Source organism: Agrilus planipennis, unplaced genomic scaffold (genome assembly GCF_000699045.2).
Source record: "Agrilus planipennis isolate EAB-ADULT unplaced genomic scaffold, Apla_2.0 scaffold430, whole genome shotgun sequence".
In the NCBI taxonomy this organism is placed as follows: Eukaryota; Metazoa; Arthropoda; class Insecta; order Coleoptera; family Buprestidae; genus Agrilus; species Agrilus planipennis.
Genome location: NW_020439114.1, coordinates 1 through 12,580, shown reverse-complemented (window position 1 = coordinate 12,580; position 12,580 = coordinate 1). Strand labels below are relative to the sequence as shown.

Sequence of the window (12,580 nt, the reverse complement as noted above, 5' to 3'; positions counted from 1 at the left end):
TTGCACGTGCAAGTCATTGATATGATATTGCTTAAATCACCCAGAATCACCTCACCAATTATATAACGTGAATCACTTTTTAAATCCGAAGTTTGTAAAAAGTAGGCAGTAAACTTGACGGAATTTGAAGGCTAGCTTCTGGATTTGTTATTTCCGAATTTTATAATGTGATTGACATTAAAAACACGCTCACATTCAACGAAATTTCCTTTCCGAGGCTTTGTGTTAGCCCAATCACATATTGTGTCAATAACTTATCATTTTATCGTAATTTAAAAACTTGGAAATTACACGGTACACTATAGGAGCTACGATAAATTTTCCCTAATCGGCACCATGTTTTTAGGCTCCTCTCATTTGACGGATCCCAATGGTAAATAACTTTAAATTACTAAGTTAGCTGTTTTGTATTAACGTAAAAATTGTGTCATTTTCTTCGAAAAATCCAAACTTTGGGATTGCTAATCATAAAAATATACTGGAATAAGGTGCTAAGAGGTGTAATAACTGTAGACAAGCAGAAAGCTTCTGACTGTAGGAAATTTCATTTATAAATGGTACTGATACATACAAATACAAAAGCGTTTTCCCGCCACAGTTTTAGTAAAAAATATAGATCAATAAGTCTGCATCCATAATATATTACCTGCACTGATGGTTAAGAAATCTTCTTGTTACTTGAGCAGGCACTTCTTCATTCCTTAGCAACGATAAAGCTGATAACAATGCGTGACCTGAAGTCCTGCAAGAAGCCAGGAACGGCTCATATTGCCGGAAAAATTCCACCCATTCCAGTTGGTCATGATTGATTGATCCACCGCAACTTGCTGGAGCTTGATCTTTACTAATGTACCTTTCCAAATCGGATTCTTCACTTACTACAACGACCTGAAGGTCAATAAAAAAACGAGTAAATATTAAAGTCATTTATTAGTGATTTTTCTCGAATCAATACTAAAATGGGACCCGGATGTCAAAAAAAATTAATGCGAGTGTTGTCGTCGTAGTCAGTGTGGCAAAATAGAATTTTTGGGCTCAAGTCTAATTTTTTAATTCATTATTTTTTGTCGGACTTAACTAATGGATATTCGATAATAATGGGTACATATATAAATAGATAAAATAATAATGATCAGCATACCTTAACCTTATTTGTGTTTGGTTTGATAGCCTTTCCCCCAGGACTCCATACAATAAATTGTTCTAGTCGCAAGTTATTGCTAATGAGGGCTACCGACTTTACCAATGTGTCTGCCACTTTGGGTTCGCTTGTCTCAGCTAGTAAGAGAATTGTAAACCCTTTAGCAATATCCTCCGCACTGTAACAAAAAACAAAAGAACTTAGACACGGAAGTTTAAATTTTAATTATTTTTGTCAAAAAATACGCCATGGAATAAAAAAATTTAAATTGAAACGTTGATGATTTCGATAGACATATGATGTTATTATTATATGCTACAACAGCTTTTAAACATTCTAGACATTTGAATTAAATTACAAAACTAAAATTTATAAAATCTGAGACTTAACAAGTAATGGTTTTCATAGCTTGATACTATATTCCCTACAACAACGTTATCTGCTTTCGCCAGTTACGCTTCCATCTATATAGTATCATCAGGTTTAGTGAATATTTTTCAAAAGAAGAAATAATCGAAATCGCATGTCGAAAGTTCCGTACTTAAGCTGATAAATATAAAGCACAAAGTAGTACAAAGTATCCTGCACTTTTTGATAGGAAAGTAGAATTCGGTCAATTGCTATGGGACTTTGGGATAATGTTTTTTAAGTAATCCCTAAAAGCCTCAATAGTCAAAACAATTCTGATGAGGCTTTAGAGCTTTTTTAGTCTTAATTTAGTGCTTTAATTAAAATTTTAGTGTTTGATTATATGAAAATTAAGCTGATCCAGTCTTCAACTTTCTCAAAAACTCTTGTTTCTACTTGTGATATGTCATTTCCTTCATTTCTCAGAAGGTTCCCTACAATCCCATCTCTACGGTTCCTTATTCGAAATCTTAGTGACGAAAATTCAAAAACGTCCAAGGAAGTTCAACGCGTATTTCGACTGATTAATCAAAATTTATTAAATTATTTAATAATCGTCAAGACCTGTAGATCACATCTTGTACAATTACCTTAAGGTTTCGAATTCGTTTGAAAGTAAGTAAATGTGATTAACCACTAGGATCAATGTAAATTATTCAGTCTTGACCCAAAATTAGAAAGAAAATTTTTCTTCTTGGCGCCATTTAATTGGACGAATATTTATTGAAATAAGTATTTATAGAATTGCGTTCGTTAGTAGTTGCTATTAATTTTGCTACATTACTTGGATTATCCAATTAATGAACACTAACAAATCGCGTTATCTAAAAATAGTATACATACAGGTAAAATTAATTAACAACGGTTTCGCAATACAAATGAGATTATAAATTAAACTTCTAAATTGGTTGAATTCTTACATTAGATACTAAAATCTCATATGTTATTGATAAATTTTCATAAAGATTTATAAGGATTATATGTGCAATTTTTCAAAATTCGTTTAATCTAAGCTGGAATATAAGTTTCGATTGAATAGAAGAATCAATCGCTTTCACTCTATGGTAAATAGGCAGATTAATACAAGAGCTGAATTATATTTTATAATAGCTACTAATTTTAATCAAAGTGAATTTTATGAAAATTTTTGATTGGTATTTGTCCATCGGTAAAGAACTAAAAACATAGAAAATAGATCCCAAAGCATGTGCAGCCTTGGTGAAAATATGGTGGAGGTGCCGGGACCATGTTGATCAAGGAAACAAAATAAAAGAGAGCCTATTGCGCTAGGCACTATAACTTTTCCCGAATAAATTAGATTTAAATATTCACATTGTATTTACAAACTCTGTCTCAGCAAAATTGATCCAACTAATAAAAATATTTTCTTTTTAGAGAAAATAAATTCACAAATTACGCATCGTGAGACAAGGTTTATATAATCGTTATTATAAAAAAGAAAAAATTGAAAAAAAATTTGCATACCTTGGTATTGATGTGTAATATAGTAGCAATTTCGCCACTTCGTATTTGTTGAGACCAGCTCTAGCAATACATTCCGAATAGCAAAGGATTATAGGCCTTCCATCAACATCCACAGTTCCTGTAACAAAAAAAATACATTTCTTAGCATGCATTACAAAATAGTCAAAAGCGAAGACAATAATTTAATATAAATTAGAGAGAATTATAATTATTTGTACGATTATATTTATTTTGGTTCGCTTGAATCGTAGGTGGGAGATCTCAAATCAGTCTACATATAAAATGTGTTATATAGCAAACTTTACAAACTAATAAGTAGTCTTTAGAAATTACAATTATAAACAAAATGCAATCAAGACAATAAGGCGTGAAAGTTATTTATTTTTTAAAAACAATCGCCAACGTTTCGCTGGACTTTCTCAAGGAAGAAAACTAGCCTTGAGAATGCCCGACACTTATGGCTAAACCTTAGCGGTTATTTTTAAAAAAAAAGTATGAATTTTAAACCCTTTTGACCTTAATTCCACGTTGATTATAAGAAGGGTAAGAATGGAGTACAGTTACAATTATGCGTATATTATATACATTAATTTAAAGGTGAGGTGTGTGGGTTTATTATCAACTTTGTATCATAAATTTTATTAGCAACTACATTGTTATTTAACTGAATTGGTTTTACGACCGTATTTTCTATAACGACTCATCTTAATTTTTCACTACAGGTCCCTTTTTATGTAACCCTAACTTCAATGATAATAGTACAACAGAATAGTCCCTCTGGTAATAAAAGTTAGAAAAAATGAAAGAAATTTATTACGTAATTATCTTTTCTGATTGAAAGGGAATTTATATACTATTACGGTAAGATACATAAAAGCCGAGTCATTGATCGAACTTTTGGTCAGTGGCGTAGACACTATGGGGTAAATTAGGGGAAACACGGAGCTGAGGAGGTTTTGGTTAGGCGCCGGCTAATCCTAAGACCTCTTCCTTAAGAAATGATTAATACTCCTTTCCAGACAAATTGATTAAAAGAATTCTTGCTTTAATAAATTTTATCAATCCTTTTTATCTATAATAGGTAGGTGTATTGTTCAGATTGCAGATTCCTCTGTCTGTAAAACCAATCATGGCTTGACCAACAGTTATTGAATAAAACACTAAAACCCAAAATTCTACATGAAAACATTTTAAAACCCAAAATTTCAACATCTAAGGCGTTCTTTTCAGTTAGACAGTCTCGAAATAAATAAGTAATCTTAATAGTGAATTTAAAGACTAAACAGACAAATGTGTAAACTTTTCTTTTTTGTAACCCTGGTGCAGATGTTTGTAAAAAAAATTTTAAGCAAGGGGTATTAATACATTCACCTGGGGTCCTTTATATTTATAGTGATTAGCAAATACAATACTAAGAGAAGAATAGTAGGTATAGCGTGGTCTAGATCATCATCATCATAAGGTCCTTAGTCCTAAGACTGGTTGGACACGCACCTCCACTCCTTCCTATCCTAAATTAATCTTCACATTTCCATAAAACTAATTATTTGCAAACAGTAATCTGATCTAGATCTACCTCTACTCTTCTTAATTCCTGTTTCTGCCTCTAATATGTCTCTGACTAGACGTTCATGCCTGAGGTGTCCTATCAACCTATCCCGTCTATTCTTTTATTGACTTCCATAGAGTCCTCTGTTCTCTTATTCTTTCCAAAATCTCTTCATTTCTATCCTTTTCTATCCACGGTATCCTTATCTTTCGCCGGTAACACCACATTTCGAACGCTTCTAACATTTTCTTTTCGGCCGCGCCCGCTGTCTATGTTTCGCACTCGTACAGCGCCGCGCTCCAAACATACACCTTTTTATTGAAGGCGATTAGACTATCCTCTGCTTTATATCCCTACTACTCCTTCCGTCCTGAGTTATCTGACTTCCTAGATACCTAAAATCAGCCATATCTTCCCTACTTTTTCTTTCCTTACATACCAGTATTTTTGTTTTACTTTTATATATTTTTATACAATACTATTTTGTGAATACCGCTTCTATTTGATTAAGAGAACCCTTGCTTTAATAAATTTTATCAACCCTTTTCATCTATAATAGGTTCTTATTTCTACTAGACCTATCGTACCATTAAAATTAAAATTTCTTTGGTTATCGCGATGCTTTCGTTGAATTATTTCATTTTATTTTGTAACTCTATTACAATTTAGGAGATGATGAACCTTACTAATAAGTCATGAGGGCGCGAGTAAGACTTGGTGTTGCTAAATACACAAGACCAAGTGAAAACAAGACGAAAATACAAGATCAAGACTATTTCTTTACTCATCACTACTCCTTAATCACTGAACTGCGCCACTGAACGCTATAAACGGAGACGCTTTCAAATAGAGCCATTCTTTCAATTGACTCACAGCAGGATTTGTTTATAGCGTCGTGCGACTGGCTTGTCTGAACAGAGAGCGCTTCTTAAGCCTTTAAAATTACCATAACATTTTTACTCGTATTACTAATAATATAAATGCCTGAGAAGAGCGCGTAACCGACCCGACTTAAATATCAGTTCATTTTACCACCTTTTGATTTACAAGCCGATAAAGTCAGCCAACACTTCATTAGAAACATTTATACTTACAACGGCAATTGGCACGAATAACGCAACTTGCTTTTATGTGACCACGATGAGTACATGCTACTTTTTACAACTTGATTACTTTAATTAGTGGACTGTAGTCGAAAACATGGATCCACATGGAGAAAATGAAAAAGGAAAATTTACGTAAAATATAAGAACAAGGGCTTTCACGGCCGGAATCCATAGTAGAATGAAGATTTGAGCTATAGGGCCGTGGTCTAAGTGACTGGGTCGCTGTTGAAACTTCGAGATATAATCTACGTTTACGTTGTCAACGCAGCATTACCACTGAGGATGTCAGCCGCAGTAGCTGACGAAACGTCTGGACAGAATAGCCCTATAGCCCGAATCTTCATTCTACTAATTTACGTAAATATTAAAACGATTTTTACAATTTATCCCTCCATTAACCCGTTGCTTGGCAAGCGAAAACAATAAAGATTACGATTTGGATCCGAATTAGTAAAAATGAAATCCTAGCAAAAATTAATTTACTATGTATTTTAGTTGATATTACAAATTAAATTATAATAATTAAGAAACTTGAAATAATTTTTAAAGAAACATGTCAAAATTGAGATTATTACAAGTTACCTAATAAATTCTACTATATCTACGGAAATCCAGTCGTTTACATTGAAAATTATAATTTTTGCGTTGTCATAAAAATTTAGTTTTCTCCGTGCATTCTCTACATCAAACATCAAAATCTATCTGCCGCGCCCTAGCTTCTGATTTCAAAAATGAAACATAGCAATCAATATTCCCTCTGTAAACCTAATCATGCCTTGATTGTTCGAGGTTTTCCCAATTCTCTCTACCAATAGTTATTGAATAAAACCTTACAAGAAAACATTTTAAAACCTAAAATGCATTTCAACATTTAAGGCATTATCTTCAGTTATACAGTCTCCAAATAAACAACTAATCCTAGTAGTGAATTCAAAGACTAAAGTGACAAATATATAAACTTTTCTTTTCTGTAACATTGGTGTAGATTTTTGTAAAAAACAATGTTAAGCAAGGGGTATTAATACTTTCACCTGAAGTCCTTTATAGTGATAAGCAAATGCAATACTAACGCAAGACTAGTAGGTATATTCTGGTCTAGATCATCATCATAAATTCGTCAGTCCTAAGACTGGATGAACACGCACCTCCACTCTTTCCTATCCTGAGCTAATCATCGCATTTCCCTAAAACTAAAACAACCCACATCCTTAACTATTTGCGAACAGCAATCTAATCTACCTCTACCCCTCCTAACTCCCGTTTCTGCTTCTAATATGTCTCTGACTAGACCTTCATGAAAGAAGCTTCTCGAAGTTAAAAATAATAAAAAATTATTTAAGATCATGTCTGGGTCAAAATACACTCAGTGGATTGGCATTAATTTCAATAAAAAATGAGATGGCGACTACATTAAATTATAACGATTTAATTTCTACTTTTGCAGAAATTAAAGCTAGAAAATCTATTGGTTTTTTTATTGATATGAATATTATTTAATTTTGAATTGTTCGAGACATATTTCGTTTGTAGATATTAGGTATATTTGCATAAATAAAAATGTCAAAAAAAGTTTTCTATATCTGTGTATATACGACAGCCAACATTTTTAAGGGAAGATATTTTTTTACAGTTTGCCCGGGGCGACCTTAACTCCCTGCCTATGGGATTTCCAGACTGGTTTAATTCTGCTTAATTTATGGTCCAAGCTTGGCCCAAGATTAGCATCCAGTATTAAATCAAGCAACACTTCGTAGCCCAGAACTGGATATAGCTTGACTGACAAAGCTTTTATATGTAGCTTTGACACAAACTTTGATCCGGTATCCAAACTCATACTTGACTGCCCAGTACAGTGGATCAAACGTGGTGGAACGTCAATGGAGTTAACCTTAGCATTTGAAGATTGTCTGAACTTTGGCCAATATTGACAAGACTACGCTTGACTTCCGTTACTGCTCCAAGTTTGGGCTTCTCGTCAAGTCCAACATATGCTACATGGGTAAGTACATTAATTTCAGTTAAGTAAAGAACATTGTAGAAGGTCCACATAGTTGAAAGAATTTTTGAATAGAATCAGATGAGTAGTTTCAAAGATTGCCTCCTACATCCAAACTTACATACAAATTTTATTTCTTTATAATATTAATATATTAGATTGAAGAAGGACAGGACTATTGCTTAATAGCAAAGAAGTAACCCATAAAATTAATATGCGAATTTCTTTAAAAAAAAGTATCTTTAGATAAACATTTTGCAACAATCATATCTATAATAAGAAATACTGACAATTACTTACACTTAATCTAAAAATAGCATTACATTAATTTTATGTAAATGTTGCAATGCATTACTGGAGAATGTTGTAAACGAAGCGCTTAATTTTCTCTTTGAGTCTTACATAAGAGATATTAATTTCTTTTGACATTAACAATTTTTTATAGAACTTCAAAAACAGCAAATGCGACTATTCATAATAATTTTTGTGTCACATATAAATAATTATACGTTGAGAATCGCAGTCAAAACCAATCATGAAATTTTGTACACACACTGTACTGGTCCCGAGGGATATAAAAAATAGTTTTATGTTGTCGTTGATGATCTTTGACATACATTTAGGGCATCAACACTAGCGAAACCGCGAGTAAAACCTAGTACTGCATATTTTTAATTAATTATTAATCATGCGCTGGTAGATACGTATGTAAGTGCGTTAATTAACTTGAAGGGATTCAGAATAATCGTTTTCTAATGTCGCAGCTTGACTATAATAGAAATGTGTACCGTACCTACGTGTTATTTTTACGCGTAATGGCAACCACAGGAAGTCGCGACTGACTGTTGTTGCTGCAACCGTAATGTAATCTAAGCGCGTTGGCGGAAACTAATAAAAAGGGCCCCGCTCGTTTGTTTAACAGGAACTACGATCAGTTCTCAATGGAAACAATTTGTTTTAGTAATGAATCCACCCACAACAGTTGTTTGTAAACAAGATGTGCAGCCAAGAGCAGAACTCTTCAGACCACCAGTAACTTAATTAGAAGCCGAAGCCTCGAAAGCTTTTACATTCAAAAGAAAACAATGTGTTTTGTTTTGTAGCAAAAGAGCTTCCGTACAAATTTTCTATTGGAAAATGTAATAGTAAACCACACAAAAATTAAAGTGAAATTCGTAATCCATAAATTTTATACTTATTTAGTTTGTTAGTATACTGGTAGTTTTGATACATTTGATAAGGTAGAAAGCTCACTAAAATCAGAGCTTAAATTTCTTTGTCGGCTTTCCTTTTGGTAAAGGTCTAGATGATGGAAGGGTGGTTGGGATCGAAAGAGGGGGTCTCCCCCACCACTGTACCATAAAAAGTTCGTGGCGGTCTCGCCCCCATAAAAAGTTATGGGGGTTCAAAGTTAATAAATATGCCAATTTTTATACATNACGTTATCGGGTTTTGTTCAAGTGACCATTCTCTTTCGATCTCCCACCCGCTTAAAAGTAGTTTTTTTATTCAATTTTATTTGAATTATAGTGTATGAAAATTGTCAAAATAATCAACTTTCAACCCCCATAACTTTCTATGGGGGTGGGACCGTCACGAACTTTTTATGGTACAGTGGTGGGGGAGACCTCCTCTTTCGATCCCACTCACCCCCGAAGGGGGTGGGGGCCATCATCTAGACCTTTGGTGAACAATATGGTATATATTTTCAATCACGTTCTCTTGATAATATCTCTATAAACTAACCGAACATTCAAAATTTTATTAACAAAACGTAATACCTCCCGAAAGATTTAAGTTGCATCGGACATTGTATTTGTACGAACTTAGAAGTACCAAGTCATATTTTTCAAAAGATTATGTCGCTCTTCGACGATTCTGGATAATAAAGAATCCTTACGTTGTTTTCAACTTACCACTAGCGCATATCGAACGAATTTTAAGACTTGATATGTAATAATAACGCGAATGCATCTCTAGGGCCTGGGCAAACGGTAGCAAAACTTTTTGGCACAAGTCCCAGACAATGGGCAACGAGCGACAACTAGGCGCCTTTTCGGTCCAATGATTAAATTACGTCGCTAGATTCAAAAGGAGTGGCTTCAAATAAATTCCTCCTCATTTAATTTACCGGTAATGAATAGGTAGACCAAACTCTTCTTCTATTTCCATATACATTTAACCACAGAAGTTCGTAGATTTCTTGGAATCAACAACATTGTTTAATTATTGGTAGATACCCTGGGAAATATTTGTAAAAAAAAAATAACTTTAGGAAAAATATATTTATTTCACTTAAACCATAAAATTCTTGAAAGTCGTTTCAACGTCGACACACTTTTTCTAGTGGCTTTTCCACGACTTCCTGACAGGCAGATACAAAAGGGTACACGAACATAACCCTTTGATGGATCCCATAGTGGTATTATTAAAGGGAGGATTTCACATTTGGGAATATAATAGTTAGAAGTGTATTATAAGTGTTTTGCGTCAGCTCAATCACCTTATAGAGTAGTTGACTTCTCTCTTTAGTCTTTTTAGAATTTCTACGTAAAAAAATTTCGTCCACCAACTTTTCGGTGATAGTTGTGTGCATTGTCATCTTATCAATACCAATTCGATCTGCGATCATGACCTGAATTCAGTGCTTGTAGCTGTCTTTTGTCATTAAATTTGTGGCTAACAATTTATTAAAACTACCAAATGTTAAATAAGACAGGTTTTCATCAACACCCCACAAGTACTGTCGAGGAATGGCTCACAACGTCTAAGTTGCTCCAAACAAAGAACTTGATTAATATCAATTTGACAGGTAGGATATCGCCACCAATAAATATTGTCTCCTTGATGTGGTATTTCATAACGTCTTACAACCAGGGCTCTACGAAGGTATTTGCTTGTCTAACTCAGTCTACGACCAATTTTTGTGTGATATGCAATAAGAAATGGAGGTATGGTATGTTTGGAGCGCGGTGCTGTCCGCGTGCGAAACATGGACAATGGGCGCGGGGGAAAAGAAAAGGTTAGAAGCGTTCGAAATGTGGTGTTATCGGCGAATGATGAGAATACCATGGATAGAGAAGGTTAGAAATGAAAAGGTATTAGAAAGAATAGGAGAACAGAAGAACTCAATAAGAAATAGGCGAGATAGATTAGTAGGACACCTTCTCAGGCATGAAGGTCTACTCACAGACATATTAGAGGCAGAAACGGAAGTTAGGAGGGGTAGAGGTAGACCTAGATTAGATTACTGTTCGCAGATAGTTAAGGATATGGGTTGTTCTAGTCTTAGGGAAATGCGAAGATTAGCTCAGGATAAGAAACAGTGGAGGTGCGTGTCCAATCATTCTTAGAACTGACGATGATGATGATGATGATGCACATAAACCAATTTAATTAAAAACAAAAGGTGTTACGTAATTATCGAATGTTCTTCACATTTTTGTGAATCATCATCATCATCATAGGGTCGTCAGACTGGTTGGACACGCACCTACACTCTTTCCTATCCGAAGTTATGCTTCGCATTTCCCTGAAACTACAAAACCTCACATCCTACTTGTGAACAGTAATCTAATCTATTCCAAAGTAGGTCTACTTCTACTCCTTTTAACTCCTGCTTCTGCTTCTAACTTGTCTCTAACTGACCCTCCATGTCTGAGAAGGTGTCCTACCAACCACCTCGCCTATTTCTTATTGCTAAGCTTTATTTAAATCTACGAATCCTATGTCGCCTATCGTTTTCTGTATTAATTATTACTAGTAAAGCTAAAAAATTGCCTCCCGCGTTCCTCTATTTCTTCTAAGCCCAAATTGGTCTCCTTTGGTCTCTTATATCAAGGAGAAAGAACAGCTGCCGATGATGCTTATGGGTGTCTAAGTTGTCGGCGGTATTGTGACATTTCTCGAGAAGGCAGCACACGCGGGACTCCTTCTCACGGCCTGCTGACGCCTGACCCTTCTCATTACCATAGATCAATCTGACGGTGTGGCGAACGACGACTGCGACGGGCGACATAAATGCCTACGGGCGATGGCGAGCAAGCTGCCACATTGTGTGCATGTGCCCAGCCAAGAGCCTCGGCCTCCTTCGAAGTTTATATGCACTTGGCTTGGTATACAACCTAAGACAACGCGCCGCGTCGCGCCGTGCAGTACAACAATTATTTTTCCTGTCTGCGAACTGCACACATTCGCTGTGACCTGCCCGTTGTCTGCCCTAACCTTTTGAACATGAAAATTGTTTGTACCTACCTATATATGTGTTGGGGGATATACCAAGCTTTAAATTTAGGTGAAAGTTAGATACCTTATATACATACCAACTACCGTCGCTCGTTCGTATTTGGAATAATGCTTAATTACCCATATGTAGAGTACGTACCTACCTGCCTGGTATACGCCCAATGTCTTCAATTTCTATTCTCACCGTTTGACCAATACGTAGTAGTGCTCTGAATTGTACTTTAATTGCATTTAAGCACACCTTCAATAAATATATCTTTTCTTCCAATATATCTCTGAAATTAGTACCTACTTTGGCATATTCATAAAAGTGAACCATTAAAAACAATTTATAATCCGTATTGAAATTGTGGTATCTTTTCATGCTTTGGCTTGCTTAAAAGTATTACTTTTTGAGAAAATATGAATAATCCACTTTAAAGTATTTAATTATTTACTGTATTTGCGTAATAACTGGGCATTCATGGCGGCCAGAAGAACCCTTGCGAAAATTTCAGTAGACTTTTCGGTATTCCTAAAACTTCTGCCTTCATTATCTTTAATAATTTTCGGTACGAAAGCCACGTCCAACACTTTTGCCTTTTGCTATAAGAAAATAAGATTTCTTTATCTAAGTATCTACCAAATAGTAAAAAAAATAGTAAAAAAAA

The 12,580-nt window shown here is 34.6% G+C and overlaps 1 protein-coding gene across 1 annotated transcript in view; it reads right to left on the bottom strand.

Moving 5' to 3' along the window:
- LOC108743351 overlaps positions 1-9,659 on the bottom strand; it is a 40,080-nt gene extending 30,421 nt beyond the window's left edge. The window contains exons 1-4 of the mRNA XM_025977706.1: positions 9,602-9,659; positions 3,035-3,152; positions 1,142-1,319; positions 647-888 (exon numbers count right to left, since the gene is read on the bottom strand). Of these exons, the coding sequence (XP_025833491.1) occupies positions 647-888; positions 1,142-1,319; positions 3,035-3,152; positions 9,602-9,659 (596 nt within the window). The remainder of the gene's footprint in view (positions 1-646; positions 889-1,141; positions 1,320-3,034; positions 3,153-9,601) is intronic.
- Between the last annotated feature and the right edge of the window lie 2,921 nt (positions 9,660-12,580).